The sequence below is a fragment of the Hyperolius riggenbachi genome, chromosome 3, assembly GCF_040937935.1.
Source record: "Hyperolius riggenbachi isolate aHypRig1 chromosome 3, aHypRig1.pri, whole genome shotgun sequence".
NCBI classification, from domain to species: Eukaryota; Metazoa; Chordata; class Amphibia; order Anura; family Hyperoliidae; genus Hyperolius; species Hyperolius riggenbachi.
Genome location: NC_090648.1, coordinates 409,696,843 through 409,718,202, shown reverse-complemented (window position 1 = coordinate 409,718,202; position 21,360 = coordinate 409,696,843). Strand labels below are relative to the sequence as shown.

At 46.2% G+C, this 21,360-nt stretch overlaps 1 protein-coding gene and 1 long non-coding RNA gene across 3 annotated transcripts in view; one reads left to right on the top strand and one right to left on the bottom strand.

Moving 5' to 3' along the window:
- Positions 1-18,301, bottom strand: part of LOC137564090 (uncharacterized) — a 73,068-nt gene extending 54,767 nt beyond the window's left edge. The window contains exon 1 of the long non-coding RNA XR_011030514.1: positions 18,105-18,301. This is a non-coding gene — a long non-coding RNA (uncharacterized lncRNA). The remainder of the gene's footprint in view (positions 1-18,104) is intronic.
- The window catches only part of FNIP1 (folliculin interacting protein 1), a 177,779-nt gene continuing 174,664 nt past the window's right edge, over positions 18,246-21,360 (top strand). For both annotated transcript variants that reach the window (XM_068277433.1, XM_068277430.1), the window contains exon 1: positions 18,246-18,546. In XM_068277433.1, the coding sequence (XP_068133534.1) occupies positions 18,458-18,546 (89 nt within the window). In that variant the 5' untranslated portion in view covers positions 18,246-18,457. The remainder of the gene's footprint in view (positions 18,547-21,360) is intronic.

The following is a 21,360-nucleotide window of genomic DNA, read 5'->3' as shown; positions in this document are numbered from 1 at the left end:
ACCGACAGATGTGATGCTTCGCATAGGATCCATTCGCATGTCAGCCGATCCATTCTGTTCCGATAAGCGGAAGGTGTTTAGTGACAGTGTGAAACCCAGCCTAAGGCTACTTTTATACACTTATACACAAGCTTAACATCAGTTGTATGCAAACTATTTGAGGGGTTACTAAGAGATACTATACATGACTTCATAGTAGAAAATAATCTTATTTCTCAGCATCAACATGGGTTTACTAAAGACAGGTCCTGTTTGACTAACATGCTCAGCTTTTATGAGGTAGTGAATGCTAATATGGATATTGGGAATGCTGTAGATGTGATATACTTGGACTTTGCAAAGGCCTTCGACACTGTTCCCCACAGAAGTCTGGTGCAAAAGTTGAGGATGCAAGGACTGGGGAAGAGTTTGTGTGCATGGATAGGGAACTGGCTAATGGACAGAAAACAAAGAGTTGTGGTCAATGGATCGTACTCAAAATGGGAGACTGTTAGCAGTGGGGTCCCACAGGGGTCTGTACTGGGTCCAGTGCTCTTCAATTTATTTATTAATGACCTAGTAGATGCAGTAGTGAGCAATGTTGCTATTTTTGCAGATGATACAAAATTGTGCAGAATCATCAACTCTCAGGAAGATAGTGTCATATTGCAACAGGATCTGGATAGGATGGCTATATGGGCACATACATGGCAAATGAAATTCAATGTTGACAAATGTAAAGTCATGCATTTTGGTCGTACCAATGGTCTAGCACCATACAAAATAAATGGGATACAGTTAGGAACATCAAACTTGGAGAAGGACTTAGGAGTACTCATCGACAACAAGTTAAATAATCGTACTCAATGCCAAGCCGCTGCAGCTAATGCGAACAAAATTTTGGGATGCATTAAAAGGGAAATAAAAACTCGAGATGCTAGCATAATATTGCCCCTGTTTAACTCTCTAGTAAGGCCACATCTGGAATATGGAATTCAGTTCTGGGCACCACATTACAAAAAAGATATTGCAGTTTTAGAGCAGGTGCAGAGACGAGCTACAAAATTGATACGTGGGATGGAAGGTCTCGCTTACCAAGAAAGGTTAGATAAACTGGGTTTATTTAGTCTAGAGAAAAGACGCCTTAGAGGAGATCTAATTAACATGTATAAATACATTAGAGGGCAATATAATAGCTTGGCGGATGAGCTTTTTGTCCCTAGGCCTTCTCAAAGGACTAGAGGACATGAGCTGCGCATGGAGGAAAAACGTTTTAGCCATTTATTTAGGAAAGGGTTCTTTACAGTAAGAGTGATTAAGATGTGGAATGCATTGCCACAGGAAGTCGTTATGGCACACTCTATACCTGCATTTAAAGGGGGCTTAGATGCTTTCCTTGCGTTGAAAGACATCCATGGCTACAATTACTAGGTTATGCCTAATGATGTTGATCCAGGGATTTTATCTGATTGCCATCTGGAGTCAGGAAGGAATTTTTCCCTTTTGGGGCTAATTGAACCATGCCTTGTGGGGGTTTTTTCGCCTTCCTCTGGATCAACAGGGGTATGTGGGGGACGGGCTGGAGTTGTACTTTGTACTGGTTGAACTCGATGGACGTATGTCTTTTTTCAACCAAAATAACTATGTAACACTGATACTTTGTGTTGGACAAATGCAATGCAATTATAATGTAAAGGAACGTACACATTGGTGCTCTAAGGGCTTGTTCACACCTAGGGTGTTTTTGCTATTTTTTCAGCGCTGGCGATTTTCAAAATCGCCCTAAAAGCGGTTGTGCAATGGTTCCTTATGGGACTGTTCATATCTACGCGTTTTGTCTGCTTTCCCCTGACCAAAGCGCTGCCCGCACAAATTTTGGGGCAATTTTGCTATAAGGGAAGGTTGCTATAATTGTGCGGCAATTGCGTTAGCGCTTTCATGAATAAAGTGAAAAAAAACAGAATTGCTCTGCAAAAACGCTTAGAAAAGCACTTTATACAAAATCGAAGCACACAGGTAAGCGCCGGGAGGGGAAAAAAATCACTCGCCTCAGTGATTTCGATTTTAGATGTGAACAAAGCCATGTGCAGGAGGCCGACACGCACGACATCAGACAGTGCATAGAGTGCACTGTCTGATGTTCACACTGCATGCGTTCCGGACCTGTGCGGTCTGGGAACGCATGCTGCACGCAGATTTTGTAAAAACGCGCGGCTGTCCCATTCACTTTTCAGTGATGGGATCAGCCACGCAACGCACACAAACGCGGATGGCGTGCGTTCGTACGCGTTGCGGTCCGCACGCGTTCCGCACGCATGGCTATCCGCATTTGTGATCTGAACGGGCCCTTAAGCTTTTCCCCTAAGTAGCTTTGCCGTTCTGGGGTGCAACGCAATGCTCCAGTGTTGTACAAAATGTACTTGTAAAAAATGGAACATCAGTACCAAACTGATTCTAAATGACCTTTGCTATAGCTATGAGGCTGAGTGAGAGACAGTGAGGAATAGAGTTGAGCACAGGCACAGTTCCGTACACTGAGAAATGGAAACAGTTGAGGATCAAAGGTGCGAGTTGCTGATCAGTTATCCGGTAAACATGTAATTTACCCAGATTATATTTATTAGTTCAAAATGTTCTGAATAAGATTGTCAGTGGCCATTTCCTGTTTATTGATCAACAAATAATTTAAAAAATATGTTAATTTTGGTTAAACTTATACTAGAATTTGCACATAGGCTGCTTTCACACTACTGTATATGTAAACATTGCACATCCTGAAATAAAGGATTACAATGCAATGGTGCATTGCAACCCGTACTATGCAGCAAACAGTCCACTGCAGTAAACCAGTAAAGTACTGCAGGCAGTGTGAAAGGACCCATTGAAATGAAATTGCCTCCCTTTTCTATTATACTTGATAATTTATAGACCATTGAGCTGTGAAGCAGCAGACATTGGGCTTGATTCACTAAACCGTGATAACTCATATCACGGGCTCGCTAGCGTTTTCGCGTGCAATTTTGCGCTTTGCATGTGTTTACGTGCGCAATCATGAATTTGCACCTATGAAAACGTGCGCAAAACACAAAATTGCGCGCGAAAAATCTAGCGCGGTCGTGATTTGAGTTATCACGGTTTAGTGAATCAAGTCCATAGTGTGAAAGGAGCCTAAAGGAAGTAGTATTTTGCAGTAAAGAATGGATTCATTTTATGGCACTTCCTGAATCTAATTAAGCAGGTACAAAGTCCTAGTTCCTGATTAACTGAAATAGTATATTCATTGTATTTTTGATCACTACTCATGATCTGATAATTGGACTGAAATGTATGTATAGGTTCAATAGGAAACAAAATTTGCAGAATCTGAACAAGACGTTTTTGGATGGTAACCACATTTGGGAGTTAGTAATTGTATTATTATTTAGTCTAGTTCTTATAACTAATCAACATAGGTCAACATATTTTGCTGGGAATGAACACAAGCAAGGGCCTGTTTCCACTAGGGGAATGTCACAGCAGTTTCCCGCACGCAAATTCGCAAATTTGCGTGTGGGGAAATATCACATTATGCATGCGAATCCTCCATGCTTTGCATAGCATGGCTAGCGGGTTTCAGATGCATGTAGACATCAGAGCAAGTGCCAGCGTGGGTCTCAGAGGGTGCAATTTAAATGCAGCTGAGAACCGTGACAAGTTGTCTCTGAGCACAGCTGCGGCCACACTCAGATATAACTTCATGGGGGGAGTAGCCCCCTGTGTACAGCACCGGTGCTAAACAAGCGTCTGGCCGTTGCAGAGCAGCTGCCAGGCAGTGAATTCACCGCCTGTCACCTGCACGTCTGAAAGAGTCCTTATCGCGATTCAATTATTTTGTAATCATTGTTTCTTATTGGTGCGTTAGAAGTGCAGCAAAGCAGATTCTATCGGAGTAAGGCACAGCATACCATACGCTTTCTGGATGACATGCACTTTTACAATTGCAGTGAGGCATACTTTTTAGCTGCTTCATTAAATCAGTGATCACGGTTAGCTAATCTAGTGGCATATCTGGGTAAAATAGCGCCTATGGCAAACACTAAAATTGCGCCCCCCCCAGTCGCCTGGGCAGTAGAGCAGACACAATTGGGCTCGGCTATTTCGGTCTGAGCACATTGGAAAGCTGCTACTACGCCTGCACTGGAGCCGGGGAAGAAAAATATTGCAGGTGCTACTGCATCTGCGCCACAGCCCACTGAAGCAGAGGGTGGAGGAAGCCTTAATAGGATCCAGAGGCTTTCCCCTTCTGAGGTAAGTATACCCCAGAGATATTTTTTTTAAGTTATAGTGGCTCTTTAAGATTCCCGACGACTCCATGCAAAGTACAGCAAACGCTTGACTTTGTAATGTCCCCCGTGTAATATCGCCCACAGGAAGATGGATTGGGGAACATGTGTCCTCAGGAGTCTTTCCCGGATGCATCTTCCTATGTTGTGCTTTAGGGCGCGTTTCCACTTGAGCGGAAACTGCAGCGAATCCGCAGTTTCCCCGCAGGCGAATAGTGCGGGGAAACTCTGCCATAGGGTGCAATGGTAAAGTCGGCCGAATTGCTACCGCTAGCGATTCGACCTGCTTTTCCATCCGAATCGGCGCGGGAGGCTGCGGATCCCATAGCCGTGCATGGCACGGCTGATGGGATTCGTCTGCTTTCCCCGCAGACCCAGAAGAGTCGGCACGCGCTTTGGAGACGCGCACCGCTCAAGTGGAATCGCGCCCTGAGACTTGGACTGAAGAGCTGTGGGTGAAGAAAGTGACTTGACCTAAGAATGTTTAATACCCTCCCCCTACCCCTGCATCTACTTCCTTATCCACTCATTGCTGCTCTTATCAAGATGACCTCCTGCAGCAGGTCTTAAGCCGCATCTACACGAGTAGATGCGGCCACGATGCTCCTTATCAATCGAGCTGCTGATGCGGCTCGATTGATAAGATCCGACAGGACGGATCTCCGCACCGCCGATTCCCTGCTCGCTCCCCGCGAGGGGACAATGGCAGGGAATCGAGCGGATGATAAGCTGTGCCGGCGGGGACGAGCGGGGAATCGAATGCGGCGCACGCGCGGCAAGCAGGGATGCGGCGGGCACGCGGAAGAGGCGATACGGCGGCTAATCGAGCCGCCGGATCAAAGCCTCATCTACCCGTGTAGATGAGGCTTTATTATAAAAGCAAAGGACCTGTGAATCATCTGACCTGCTGCTGTGTACAGTGAGCCTGTGAAGAGCAATGTATGGGCAGTGTAGGCTGTAAAACTCAATGTTTATATAGCAGCTCTCCCCAGGCTCACAGTACACAGAAGATGCTGGTGAGAAAATTCACATGTCCTTTGCTTTTATAAGCACTGCTGCAGGAGATCCCCCTGATAAGAACACAGAGCAGAGTGATGAGCTCTGTCCCTTCCTGCCGCCCTCAACACAGAGTTCTCACTTACTTTCTGCTACTTGTGTGTTACCACGTGGCTGCTGCCTGCTACGCTCCTCTGTACACAGCTCCATGCGGCCAATCAGGAGGGGATGCCGGGGCCCGGGGCAACGACAGAAGCTGGCAGCAGGGAGGTGGACGGGGCACAGACACAGTCCTCTCCCTCTTACTGTACTGTACGTATGGCTGCTGCTGGGCTGGCTGGGAGGGAGGAGAAGTGATTTGTTGGCTGATGCGCCCCCTGGGAGGTGATCACAAGGGGCGCCTATAGCAGGAGCCCTAGTGGCACGGCTTCAGATACGCGTCTGCCCATTGGCTCACATTGATGACAGGGTCAGGAGCCAATGACTGGCTCACAGAGCTCTGCCGTCATAGCGACAGCAGAGAGGGAAGCCTGTAACGGCAGGTATGTGCTAGCCTGCAATTCATCGGTAACTGTCGTTTTTTGGTACCAGCAGTCTCTGGTCCTTAAAGAGGAACTCCAGTGAACCTTTTTACTGTTGGCAAGTGATGTAGCTGCTGCATGTTTTTTTGGCAGTTGGAAACAGCTGTAAACAGCTATTTCGCACAATGCAGCAATGTTCACAGACAGGAAACTGCGAAGAGTACGTACTTTTCTTGTTTCTTGTGGGAGGGGTTTCACCACAATATCAGTCATACAGCGCCCCCTGATGCTCTGTTTGTGAAAAGGAATAGATTTATCATGTAAAAGGGGGTATCAGCTACTGATTGGGATAAAGTTCAATTCTTGGTCGGATTTTCTCTTTAAAAGACCAGAAACTGTTGGTACGCAAGTGGTTAACACTGCTGCAATTCTGGTTATCAGGATGCACAGCGCAACATAATGTACATAGTGCGACAGTACTCGCCATCCTACATGCCATCTCCGATCTACTAACAATATTCTCCTGTCTTCCTCTCTGGTCACCTCTTCTCACTTCCGCTTATAAGACTTAATCCTCCCCCCTCCTGTGGAACACTCTCTCTCAACACATCCACCACTCAACTCTTCAGGCAAGCATATTCTCCTACCAAGGACACTTCAGCCACTGACCACCATTTCTACCATCTCATACACAGGTTTCCTTTACCTAATGTCCTATCCCTTAACCACTTCCCCTTTCCCGGGACGAGTAACTACGTTCCTGCAAAATGCCATAACTGTAGCTACTACGTCCCTCCATGCCCCCCCCCCCCCGCGCCGCCGATCGTTAGCTGCTAGATCAATGAATGAGAACACAGTTCCCATTCATTGATCTAACTCCCCGTGTGAATGGAAGCAGCTGTCCATGATATGGCGCCGCCACTCACAAAGAATGTCCATGCATCACTTTTTCTCTTTGCATAGTAATACTTGGACAAACTTTGGACAAATAATAAAATTACATCTACTTTTTTTTCAATAAAGGACCTATGTCTACCTTATTTTTACATTTTAAATTAACCTCTGACCTCCCACACTCCCCCAATAGTTACCCCAAAAAATTTTGGGAAAAAAAAGAAAAAATGTACAAATAAAAAAAAAATACATAAATAGTTACCCTAGGGACTGAGCTTTTTTAATATGTATGTCAAGGAGGTATATTACTATTACTTTATAAATTATGGACTTGTACTTAGGGATGGGCGCAAAGCTGAAAAAATGCACCTTTATTTCCAAATAAAATATTAGCGCCAAACATTGTACTAGGGAAACATTTCAAACGTTGCAATAACAGGGACAAATAGACAAATTAAATGTGCGGGTTTTAATTACGTTAGCATGTATTATTTTACTATTATAAAGGCCAAAAACTGAGAAATAATGATTTTTTTCCATTTTTTTTCTTATTTTTCCTGTTAAAACACTTTTAGAATAAAATCTTCTTAGCAAAAAGTACCCCCCAAAGAAAGCTTAATTGGTGGCAAAAAAAAAAAAAGATATAGATTGTTTCATTGTGATAATTAGTAATAAAGTTATAAGCGAATAAATGGAAGCAGCGCTGAGGCTTTGTTCACATCTAAAATCGCAATCGCTGAGGCCAGCGTTTTGCGACTTTGTGAGTGATTTTTTCCCCCTCCCAGTGCTTACCTGCGCGCTATGATTTTGTGTAAGGCAACTTTTCTAGGTGCTTTTGCAGAGCAATTTGTTTTTTCCCTTCCTGACGCAAGTCAGAAACTGAACTCTTTGACCCCGAAAAGAATAAATACAATGTATTTATTCTTAAAAGTGCGATTTTGTGAGTGGTTTGCATTTTTCCTATACTTTCCATTGTAGCAAATTCGCCCTGAAAACGGTACAGGCAGCGCTTTGCTGAGCGGATTGGATATGAACCATTCAGATGTGAACACTCTCATAGGGAATCATTGCACAAGCGTTTTTCGGCGCTTAAAAAAAACGCAAAATGCCCTTGGTGTGAACAAGGTGAAAGTTGCTCTTTTTTTAAGGGGAAAACCCCTTGGAGGTGAAGTGGTCAAACCTTTAGACTGTAAGTCTGTGTCACAATGCTGTGTAATGTGTGTGCATAACTCCCGACACCCCTGTGTAACAATTTGTAGTTGATTTGTTCACTGCATCAGTGATAATCCACACTTGCCTTGTATTAGCTGTTGTATTGTTTATTTTGTACTATACCCTATTTTTGTACTATACCCTATATGCTGTTGCACAGTGCCACGGAGGATGCTGGTGCTATGTAAATCAATAATAATAGGTCTGACCAGTTAATGCAGGTACAGTATCGATAGTGTGCTCCTCTGTCCACATTGCTGTGCAGCCTGGATGATAATGTAGCACTGCAGCTATGCACAAGCAAGTCACCGATGACAGGCAATTCCCTCAGTAATCAGGCAGCACCTTACACAGGAAGCATAGGTCTCACCGGCTGGTGCTTTTTAGGTAATCCACGAAGGCCCAAAGTAGTTTGCAGATAGTGAGCAGGCTACAAGTGGCTGCCAGCCCACCCACAGTTCATGAAGGGGGGGGGTCCCAAATCAGTTACTTTGCTTAGGGCCCAATTTGGCCTTAATGCGGCTCTGCCTTTAGGCCCCTTTTACACGTATTGCATTGCAGTACTCCCCCCGCCCCAGCTTGTCGCCGTGAGCTATGAGACATGACATGCCGTTTGCGGTGTGACACGCTGCATTACCCTGCAACTCCTGGAAGTACACCACAAATCGCATGCTAATTTTTTCCTTCAAGTGAACCCGAGGTTAAAATAAACTGTTGCCTGCCTCGCCGCCCCCAGGTCATACCTGCTCCCCCGGCCAGCAGCAATTACATCACCTGTCTAGCTGGCGTGAGTCCCCGGGATCCGTGCAGTCTCACTTTATTCGGCGTCCTCCATGTCCTCTTCACTTCCTGGGCTCGATTCACAAAGCGGTGATAACTCAGTTATCACGCCTAAAAGACTTTAGGCGTGATAACCTTTGCACCAGCAAAGTTATCACCGCTTTGTGCTCTAACTCGCGCGAAGTCATAGGGCTTAATGGGAGCTTCGCGCGAAGCGGGGGCCGCTGGAAAATTCGCGCGAGTTTCTTCTTATCATGCCTAAACTGAGTTTAGGCGTGATAAAGGGGTTTTCACAGGCGTGCAAAGTGTTTGCACCGCTTTGTGAATCAAGCCCCCTGTCTCGTCTTGTGGCAAGTGGAAGTTTAAACAGTAGAGGGCGCTCTACTGTTGGAACTTTGGCTTGTCACAGAATGCGATAGGAAATGCAGAGGACATGGAGAAGAAGGCCAGCCAGAAAAAGCGATGGTAGGGACCCAGGGACTTGTGGCGGCCGGACAGATGATGTTCTTGCTGAGTCGGTCGTTGCCAAATGGAACTCTGCTAGTGATGTGCTTTCGACCCACCAGCGATTGAGCAAGATTTTCCATCGGGGCTGATCAACTGAATCGACCAATGTCGGATGTCTGTCAGCATTTCCGTTATTGATTTCACAGAGGATTCGATCACAGTGATCGAATCTGCTGTATATCGGCGGGAATTCTAGCCAGTGTATCGGTACCTTTACTCTTTTAGGCAAGAAAATAAAGCAAGTAAAACAGCCTGGCTATTAATATGCTACTCTACATACTAGTTAATCTCATGTCACATGTCGCCTCGGGTACACTTTTAGGCACGCCACCACTGTAATGTGAGGTGCGACTTTTCGTCTTTAGTGCGATTGTTCCAAATCACACTACTACTGCAGTGCAGTACTTTTCCCATGATGTACTACCCCTCCAACTCTCTTAAAGCAACATTCTTCTTTCATTAAAGTATATGCTAATACTGTAATGTTGAGCTTTATATAAATCTATGGGTTTTCCTTCTGTCATGTGCAAGACTTCAGGTCCACTTTAACACAATTAAAAAACAAACAAACAAACAAAACATTTAGATGGAGTTCTTCTTTAGCAAACCACCCTTATTTCTAAGCTGCCAAACATGGAAATATTTTGACAAAAACTCTGCCAGAGTGTTTTTTCAAAAGATATGCCGTTCTAAAATTTGCTTTAATGGTGTTTTATATTTGTTTGGTTTTTAGCTCTTAAATAATTATTTCTCCGTCATAACTATGGCATCCTTCTTCCACATTCCATTTGTAAACTGTATTTAACGTTGTGCAAAAGCTGCATTCATCATTCTCGGTCTCTAGAATCTGCATTTCACGTTGTTGCACCTTGTATCTATGTTATGATAACACCACGCACTCTGTAGGCTGGTCTATACTTATAGTAGTTTGTGTACTATCAGCCAGAAGTAAGTTACAACCACACACACCCAGTACAGGGAAACACCTCTCCCGACACAACAACAATACTATCAACAAAACTGAGCTGTAGTCACGTGATCTTGTCATATGATTCACTGGCGTGCACTCTAGCACATACACAACAGAAACCAACACTTTAGCATACAAGACAGCCTCAGCATCCCTTTAGATGTGCATGCTCCTAACTTTAGATCAGGCACTTGAAGCCAGTGCAAACATCCAGATTTCTGTATTGAAAGCTTCAATCATTTGTATCATTTCAATCACTTCACTTCATTTCAATCACTATCACTTCAATCATTTGTAACATTATTATGAATTTATACAATGCTGATGTTTTCCACAGAGAGTAATCTAGTCGTGTCAGTAAGGTTCCTTTGACAGTGCATCAGTTGCAGTACTGTAAAACATTCACAATGCAATTATATTGCACTGGTACTATAACATTGGCATGTTAGCAGTGCATCTAATTCCGCAAGAATAACGCGCAGCATGCTGTGCATTGCTGAATAACGCACACACTAACAATTGCGATACATCTATGTAAATACATCTATACATCTATGGACCGCACATTCCACTGTTGAATGTGTCAAATTGCACTACTACCATGCGATGCAACTTTTCACCACCGCTGTGTTGCTGACTTGCGTTTCAGGATACACAACTCAACCTGTACCCTAACTACTCGGTCTATAACAACAACAAACAACATTTGTAAAGCGCTTTTCTCCCATAGGACTCAAAGCGCATAAACATGGCTTAGACCTATAGCATATAATTATGGTAAGGATTAGATAGCCAGCACTTCTAATATTTTAGTGGGTAACCGGTTTACTTATTAGAAAGATTTTGGGATGTGGGAAGAAACCAGAGTACCTGGAGGAAATACAAACACACACTGGTACGACATACAAACTCCATGTAGAGACTGTCTAGCCGAGATTTGAATTAAAAGCAAGCATACTATCTACTAAACCACTATGCCATTTAACTAGGATTGAATTTGGAAGTTCTTCCTAAGCTGGAAAACAAAAGAGGGCAAAAATAAAGCCTCATTCACATCAATTAGCACAGATGGCTGTGCGATTGGAATGCAATGTGTACGATTGCACACCATCTGCGCTGCTGATTCCATTCACTACAGTGAATGGGTCAGCCCTGCGATTCCCAAAAGATGCATGCAGCAGTGCAATAGCGCGTCGCACTGCTACAGTACGTAGCGCATATGATGGGAATGGTAGAAGTGCTGTCTATGCACTTCTACCGTTATTGCATGTCTCACACTAAACGATCTGCCAAAATGCGCATGGCAGTGCGTATAGTGGGAACAAGGCTTTTAGAATACCAGAGCTCAAATCTTTTTGAGGAACGGGGGGAGCAGGCATATACTGTTACCTGTGTTGATGACTACCGCTCCCCCCGTTCTCCTCTCAGCCCCCTGTAGCGCACCTAAACGCCCCCTGGGATCCTCTTCCGGTCGGCCGGGTCGGGATTTACTGCACAGGCGCCGGCTGGGCTGCGCACGTCCTACAGTGCACGCCTGTGGCCAGGAGCGCACTGCATATTATGTCATGCACATGACGCAGTGATGTTATATGCATGTGCAGTGCATTCCTGGCCACGGACGCGCGCTGTAGTATGTGCACAGCCCAGCTGAGCAAAAAGTACCCCCCCAAAGAAAGCCTCATTGGTGGCGAAAAGAAACAAGATCTAGATTGTTTTGTTGTGAAAAGTAGTAATAAAGTTATAGGTGAATGAATTGAAGGATTGCTATTGCTCTGGTGTTTATGGGGAAAAACCTTGGAGGTGAAATGGTTAAACAAATCTGGATGTAGCTTTTAAACAAAAAACAAACAAACAAATAAAAAATCAGTTATTAGGTTAACGGCTGCAAACTTTTGTCAAATATTTATGTTGATTCAATTGTTTGGTAAGAAACACTTCAGAATTAACATGGGAAGTGGGAACGCTCTACTAATTTCATGCTGGAAAACTCAAGCAGGTCGGGGTGGTTTCTGAAAAGCTCCCATACACATCAAAAGGGTCATGGTGATTTGTAGTGTCGTCCCCGCCCCAGCTTCTGACAGACATAAGATGCTGGAACCTAGTGTAGGAGAAGATATGAGCACTTTTTGGGTCTCTTTCTCGCTGTCACATAATTTGGCGTAGGATACTCGTGGCCATGGAAGTGCGACATGGGTGCGTGCACAGCCTTAGCATAGGATAACAGAGCAGCCCACAAGGACAGTGAGGGAGCCAGCAGTGTGCATGGGGGCTCCTTCGCTATAAGTACAAGTACTGCATTTCTTAATGTCTCGTGTACAGTTTAAGGGAATCCTAAAGTAAAAAAAATAGATGCTAACTAGAGGGAAGACTCTGGATAACCCAGAGGCTTTAAGGATCATGCTTAAAGAGACTCCGTAACAAAAATTGCATCCTGTTTTTTATCATCCTACAAGTTCCAAAAGCTATTCTAATGTGTCCTGGCTTACTGCAGCACGTTCTACTATCACCATCTCTGTAATAAATCAACTTATCTCTCTCTTGTCAGACTTGTCAGCCTGTGTCTGGAAGGCTGCCAAGTTCTTCAGTGTTGTGGTTCTGTGATGCATCTCCCCCCTCCAGGCCCCTATCTGCACACTGCCTGTGTATTATTTAGATTAGGGCAGCTTCTCCCTTCTCTCTTATCTTTTACAAGCTGGATAAATCCTCCTCTGAGCTGGCTGGGCTTTTACATACTGAGGAATTACATACAGGCAGAGCTGTCTGCACTCTGCAGGAAGAAACAGCCTGACACTTCAGTGGAAGATAGCTGCAGGGGGAAAGAAACACACAAATGATCTCTTGAGATTCAAAAGGAAGGGTGTATACAGCCTGCTTGTGTATAAATGTATTTTCTATGTGTGGACATACTGTACATCAACCTACTTCCTGTTTTCGTGGCCATTTTGTTTGTTTATAAACAAACTTTTTAAAACCGTTTTTAACCACTTGAAATTGTGACCGAGGGGAATAGGAGATGTCCCCTAACGCACTGGTATGTTTACTTTTGTGCGATTTTAACAATACAGATTCTCTTTAAGCCTACTGTTCCCATGTAGGTGCGTAATGCTAAGCACACATGATGCAATTTTCTGGCAAATGTACTGTCAGATCGACTATTTCAATCATGTCCGAACGATTTTCCATTCAATTCTATGGAAAATCGGACACGTTGGAAGTAGTCGATCTAACAGTAAATCTGTCCGAAAATTGCATCCTGTGTACCTAGCATTAGTCGGATACAGTATGCCTCTTGTGGCTGTGCTCCCTTCTGTGTATGAGCATGGCCATACTTGGCATGTGCAAGTTGACTGTGCCTGTCCAGTAGCACAAAGCTGCTTATGCTCAGCTTTTTCCTCTGTTCAGGAGTGCCTTCATGCTAAGGTCCCAATGAGGCTTCCCCGTCCCCTGCAGCTGCAGGCAATTCATTCCTCCCTGAATCCTCCTTCGACAAGAGAGGATTTATTTGCCTTTTCGGGATCCAGCGCAGGAGCAGTAGCAGCTCTTCGTTCGGGCTAGGCGGAAATAGCTGAGTCCGATCATATCCGCTCTACTGCGCAGGCGCAAAAGGACTTGCAGCTGTGCAGTAGAGCGGATTTATTGGGTTCGTAAATATTTACCTCGCCGCACTTCGAGGAACTCGGGACGGAGGAGGACAAGGGAAGACTCGTTAGGATCCAAAGGCTTCCCCCTCCCGAGGTAAATATTCCCCAGAGGGATTTTATTTTTTTAATTACAGATCCTCTTTAATGTCTTTGCACCCTTAAAGGAATACTGTAGGGGGGTCTGGGGAAAATGAGTTGAACTTACCTGGGGTTTCTAATGGTCCTCCGCAGACATCCTGTTCCTCGCTTAGCCACTCACCAATGCTCCTGCCCCGTTTCCGGTTCACTTCTGGAATTTCAGACTTTAAAGTCTGAAAACCACTGCGCCTGCGCGGCCGTGTCCCCACTCCCGGTGATGTCACCTGGAGCGTACTGCGCAGGCACAGACCATACTGGACTTGTGCTATATACTCCTGGTGACGTCAGTGGGAGCGTGGACATGGCAACGGGGGCACAGTGGTTTTCAGACTTTAAAGCCTGAAATTCCAGAAGTGAACCGGAGACGGGCTGGAGCATCCGTGAGTGGCTGTGCGGGAACAGGTTGTCTGCGGGGACCATTAGAAGCCACGGGTAAGTTCAACTTATTTCCCCCCGACCCCCCTACAGTATTCCTTTAAGGTGCCTGTATTTAATACATTATATTTACAAACAAAAACTACAGCCCCATTTTCATGGTGGCTCTAGCCTAAAGGACGCCACACACACGCCCCACATGCTATATGCCGGTAGTCATGTGGGGTGCCAATGGGGAAATACAGAAAGGACACTTGAGGGACAGTGTGACAGGAAAAGTATAAATGCACAGGCACAGGTGGTCACATAATACATTTAGAGGAACGATGGACGAGGGTTTCTGTCATGTCCGTCGGTCGGGATTATCGCATGCCATTACTGCTGCGCACCTGATCGAACACACCGGCCTGTGATTTCCAAGTATCTTAGAATGATATATTTTACCAATTTCTGCCCAAAATCAGTAAAATCGATGATTGGACATGCTTGTGGTGGCACCGATTTTCATAATTATCAGGTTGGTCGATCGGCTGCTTAGTCGACAGATGTATGGCCACCTTAATTCCCCAAGGCTCATCCCCCCCCCCCCCCACACACACACACACTTCTGTACTCCCCTTCACCACCATCTCTACTATCGAACTGGTTGGTCGATCGGCTGCCAAGTCAGCAGATGTATGGCCACCCTACAGGCCATATACATACTCAGCACTGATAGGTAAAAAAGCCATTATGATAACCTGAGTGTAACATCCAGGCAGTTCTCCTCCAGTTCTCTGTGTCCATTCTACCACTGAAGTTTTTCTAGCGGCTTCCTCAGACCTCAGCTCATCCGCCCTCAGAGTCAGGTTAAATGTGGTCTCCAGACTCCAGGCAGTGCCGCCTCCTCAAGTGCAGTCACTGTCTGGCAGCCAGCAAGGATCCTGCTCTCTTCGAATCCAGCCTCGCTCAAGTCTCTCACAGCTTACAGCCAGGTCACAGCATGTTACCTGTCACTGACAGTCTGCAGCCTGACCTGGCAGCACCTATCAGAAAGCTCCAATAGAGGGGCGGAGTAGTCAGGCTAGCGTGGCCTGTACCATGGCGGCAGACTGAGCCAGCCGGGTGCATGCATGTATGATGCATCCAGGGCCCCCATCAGAAATTTCTGGTCAAACCGTCATGGCCCCTACCCCTAATTTTAGGGGTGGGGAGCTCTGCACATGCCTGGAGAGCAAAGGAGGTAGGCCCCAGGCGGATTGCTTCAGCCGAGCAACAGCCAAGAGCTTTATTCTCCTCACTCATCTCACCCACTGTCACAACTGTTCTGCTCTTTTGGCCCTCATACCGGGTCGGGTACCAATCCTTGTCAGGTGACAATCCTCATACATGTGTACAAGGCTTTAAAGTTAGTGTAGGGCTATCTGTTATGGGAAAAAAAGTGTTTTAAAAATACTAAGAAATCAGGGTTAGGCATTTAAAGTGTTCTTGAGAGGAGTACAATAAAAGATTTTATACTTACCCGGGGCTTCCTCCAGCCCCATGAGCACCTATGCGTCCCTTGCTGTCCTCCTGGGTGCCTGTTTGCCTGGTATCAATCCTGGTAATCTTGCCGAGTCCTGCCAGTTGGCTCTTTTGTGCATGTGTGGCCTCTCCGTGCATGTGTGAAGAGCCCAACTGGTGTGGCTGAGCCAGTTACCGGGACCGACGCCAGGCAAACTCGGGAGGATGGCAAGGGACACATTGGTGCTCTTGGGGCTGCAGGAAGCCCTGGGTAAGAATAACATTTTTAATTTGCCAATCTCAGGTTTCCTTTAAGTGGGAAGGAGTTATAGTTAGATCAAAGTATCTACCATGGAGGAGGTTAGGGGAAATTAGCACGTGGACAATTGAGGGTTAGGATAGGGATTAGGATTATGGGAATAGGGATAAAATTAAGGGAAAGTATTAACGTGGCCATACACGCATAGATTTTTGCCACATGTGGCAAACAGATCAATACCTTTCTGATCTTAATCTGATCAGAGAAAGATCAATGCTCCCAATATACTGCACACAGATTTTTAATAGATTTCACCAATCTATTAAACTCAACTGCAGCTTTGCACTGTTCGATACAATGCTATGTTACACGCTGCCGATCTACTGCCACTACACCTCTGTATCCAGTTGTCTGCAATGTACTGTTTGATAGTAATTTACAATCAACGTGGTTGGTTGATAATCAGCAGATTCTATCATGGTGAAATAATCTGTCGGTAAAAATTGATGCATGTATGGCCAGCTTTAGGTTAGGGTTACTAATAACAAGAGTGAGGTGATTACATTTTAAAGAGTAAGATGGGTGAGGGTCAACAAAGTAGAGAGTGAGATACAGAAGAGCGTGTTGTCCTTCTGGGCCCACCTACAGAGCAGCAGCCCTGACTCACCCCACTACAAAGCCATGCTGCACAATGAAGACCAAGAAAAGCCATGTGCACTGAAAGTAGAGGTCAGCTTTATACTCCCTCCAACCCCCGACCCACAGGTCATAATAAAAATCCAGATAAAACACACCACAGCCAAGAGCAAAGAGGACTATGTGGAAAAATGGAGGAGTGAAATAAAACAGTCACAAAAGCTAACCATATACCAGTCTCTACAAAGAGAATATAAAATGGCCCCATACCTGGAAAAGCTCCAAAACTCTCAAGAGAGGAAAATCCTGAGTGTCTACAGATTGAGTGCTCACAACCTCGAAATAGAGTCTGGGAGACACAGACAGACGTACAAACCCAGGGAGGAGAGACTATGCCAACACTGTGAGCAGAAGACCCTTGAGGATGAAAGCCACTTCCTGCTGCACTGCCCCAAATATACTGCAACCAGGGACACTTACTTTAAGAAATTGTTGGAACTATTCCCAGACTTTATCACATGATGAGAGAAAAACATATATCCTACTGGGAGAAGAGGAATCCACAGTGACAATCGCTGCACACTATGTCACAGCATGCCTCAGACTAAGAGGAGCATAAAGGAACTGTAAACCTAAAAATGTCCACAGACTGCTTAGCCATTGTCCCCCTACCTCACCCTCAGTGGCCTAGCTAAGGAGCTGTGGGCCCCGATGCAAGTTTTACAATGGGGCCCCCCAAGCACTCTATACATAACAATTTATACGGCGCACCAAAATCTGCCAATGGCAACTACAGTGTCAGAGGTGCAAGAAGGGGATGGGGAACAGTTTAATGATTACCACTATTCAAAGTATCTACAGAAGTCATTATTATGCGCATAGGACCAATAGAGAGCTAATTCTGTAGTTAAGGGAGGGCCCTTCAGGGCCCCTCTGGCCCAAGGGCCCCGATGCGGTCGCTACCTCTGCACCCCCTATTGCTACGCCCCTGCTCACCCTCCTTCCATGTCCCCCTACCCAACCCCGATTCCATGCCCCCCTTTTCCGCTTGCTTTGGCGATACCTGTAATGAATCTTGGTCATGCCAATAAAGCTATCTTTGATTTGATTTGAGTGACAGAGGAGAGAAAACATTACACTATACAGAAAGATGGAAGAAAAGCTGAAAGAGGGGGAAAAATATATTTGCCTCACCAGGATTGCACTTTTATTTAGCGTTTCCTGTGTGACAAGAAGACACAGAAACCCAGCACCAGGGGAAGGGGGAAACAAACGTGAATGAGGGAGAGGAGTGGAGAGAAACTGAAAATAGCCTGAGATGGTTATGTAACATATGATAACCATAGCAAAAATACATATTTAGTGCAAATGAGCTCTGCACAGATCCCTCACCTATGACAGTGAGACATGGCATGGGCTCAGCAGTACCTCCTAGTGGCCAAAAGCAATAAGTGAAGAATTTTCACGTCCGAAAGGATACCGGGGACTCATTTTGTATGTTATTTATCCAACCAATCAGAGTGTCGATGACACGTCCCAGTCCAGGAAGTGGCTGGCAGTGCTGTATTAACAGACTGGTCACCGCCCGCCCTGGGTCCCTCCCATGTGACAGTGGCGGGTGTGTGTGAGCAGTCATATGACTAGTTCGGACTGATGGAGATAAACGTGTCCTGGCAGGACAGTGCCAGGCGGGCGACTATGCTCTGACCGGTTTGTATCACCACTTACAAGGGGTTTCCTGCGACATGCCGCCCACACTATTCCAGAAGCTGTTCAACAAGAGGAATGGGCAGCTGTCCCCAAGCAGAGAGCACAGAGAGGACTACGCTTTCAGGTATACACAGTCTTCTATCATATCATGGTGATGCTGAGTGGCAGCATGCTGTCAGCAGGCACATAACCTGCAGCATTCTTATGCTGGCTACAGGAGCATTGGGTAGGAGCTGACTGGCCAGAGGGATGGGGAGATTTCCCTCCAGGCTTCCTCTCATTTAATTATTTAGGGTAGGTACAGTGCCAGGTGCATTCAGGTTTTGTAGAAGTCAATGTGAACCACTAGGCTGGCTGAGGGAAAGTAAAGGGGGTGCGAGATGGTAAATGTACACAACATGATGCAGAACAGAGGCTTGCCTGGAAGGACCGTAGAAATAATCTGTCTGCTCTCTCACCATTGTTGTAATGACTGCATGTGCACAGCAAGATGAAGTATACTACACAGCTTGAAAAGTTTTTGACAGTCCCTAGGGTCCAGGGGGGCAGCTCACAGGCTTGTGTTAGTGATTGGTAGGGACAGGAGTCTTCTGCTGGGTACACACTATGAGATTTCATGGTCGATTTACTGTTAGATCGATTATTTCCAACATGTCCCATTTGCTTTCCGATCGATTTCCGAGCATTTTCCGATCGATTTGTGTTCGCTTTTAATAGGAAATAGATCGGAGAATGCTCGGAAATTGATCGGAAAGCAAATGGGACATGTTGGAAATAATCGATCTGACAGTAAATCGACCATAAAATCTCATAGTGTGTACCCAGCATTATTACAGGCAAATGGCCTCTGTGTGATGTGGGACTGCAATATAGATCAGTTCTTCACTCCATCACTCCATCTCAGGCTTGTCTCAGTTTCTCTCTACGCCTCTTCTCTCCCTCATTCACCTTTGTTTCGCCCCTTCCCCTAGTGCTGGATGTCCGTGTCTTCTTGTCATACAGGAACGCGAAATAAAAGTGCAAATCTGGTGAGGCAAAAATCTTCTTCCCTCTTTGAGCTGTTTTGCCCTCTCTCTGTATAGTGTAATGGTTAAAAGTAAACCTGAGGTGATGAGAGTGATATGGAGGCTGCCATATTTTTATCCTTTCAACGGGCTTCCGAGGCCAAAACGAAAAAAAAAGTTAAATACCTGCATCGCATATGAAGGCATGGAGGACGCCGTCCGCGCCCTCCGTGCCGTTCCGCCGGGTCCCCGCCGCTCAATAGCCCCCTGCGGCTGCACAGCTCTAGGGCCAAGCCTCTAATCCACGCTATAGGCTGTTTCCTCTAGCGTGGATCAGGGGGTTGGCCCTAGAGCTGCGGAGCCGCACTCGGGGCTATGCAGACTGCGCAGCCGTGGCCAGCTCATGCGGCCATGTTTGTGGAGGCAGGAGAGCCCGACCTAGGCCGTGGGGTCGGGAGCCGGCCCGGGGGGCTATTGAGCGGCGGGGACTGCGTCCTCCGTGCCTTCATATGCGATGCAGTTATTTAACGTTTTTTTTTTCGTTTTGGCCTCGGAAGTCCTTTTAACAATGTCAGTTGCCTGGCAGCCCTGCGGGTCTATTTGGCGACAGTAGTATCTAAATAACACCAGAAACAAGCATGCAACTAATCTTGGCATTTCTAACAATATTGTCAGAAACACCTGATCTGCTACATGTTTGTTCAGGGTCTATGGCTTAAAGTATTAGAGGCAGAGGATCAGCAGGACAGCTCAGCAACTGGTATTGCTTAAAGGAGTCATCAGGGAACATTTAATAAAATAAGTGCTACTTACCGGGGGCTTCCTCCAGCCCCAAGCTCCCAGCATGTCCCTCACCGCAGCTCTCCAAGCAACCGTTCACCGCTGCGGCGAGGGACATGCTGGGAGCTTGGGGCTGGAGGAAGCCCCCGGTAAGTAGCACTTATTTTATTAAATGTTCCGTGATGACTCCTTTAAAAAAGACTCTGAAACCAGTTTAAAAACCGCTTTTTACCTTACATTTATCTGAGGCATGTTTGCCCCTGTTAAAACGCCGGTATCCCAGGGCAAAATGAGGGGTCTTTACCCCCCAAATCCCCTGGGACACACTCGGGGAGCGCTTCGTGTAGAGGCAGAGCTTTCAGCAGTAGCTCTGCCTCTACACGCGTCTATCAGCGCGTATCTCCGCCTCTCCCCCGTCCCTCCGTCTTCCTTCATTGAAGGGCGGGGTAGAGGCAGAGATCCGCCGGCTGATAGACGCGCATGGAGGCAGAGCTGCAGCCGAAAGCTCTGCCTCCATGAGCAGAAAAATCCATGACCAAGAAAGTTGTGCATTTTGCATGGGGGAATTTGGGGGTAAAGACCCCTCGTTCTGCCGTGGGATAGCGACGTTTTAACAGGGGCAAACATGCCTCAGATAAATAAAAGGGGAAAAGCCATTTTTAAACTGGCTTCAGTGTTTCTTTAAGGCTGCTTACACACCAAGACGTTACAGGCGCACGTTAGTGCGCCTGTAACGCTCCCCCAACGCACAGCAATGTAACACAAGTGGGCTGTTCACACAGCCCACGTTGCGTTACATGTAATGCTGCACGTTCGGTGCAAAGTGCAGCATGCTACGGCGTTGGAGCGGCTATAGCCGCGTTAGACTGTTTGCACATGCGCAGTGGGGGGCGGAGAGGAGGCGGGGAGAGCCAGCTACAGTAGCCGCGCACATGGCTACTTAATATTCACTGCACTGGCGGCAGCTGATTGGCCGGCGGGACCACGTGATGCGGAGTGTCTCGCTCCGCATCACGTGGTCCCGCTGGCCAATCAGCGCCACTCTGGGAGACATTATAGGAATCGAGCCGCCGAACGCGGCTCACTCTACCGTCGGCTTTTGCAGCACCATACGTTGTGTTAGGTGCACGTTATGCGACCTTAACGTGGCACCT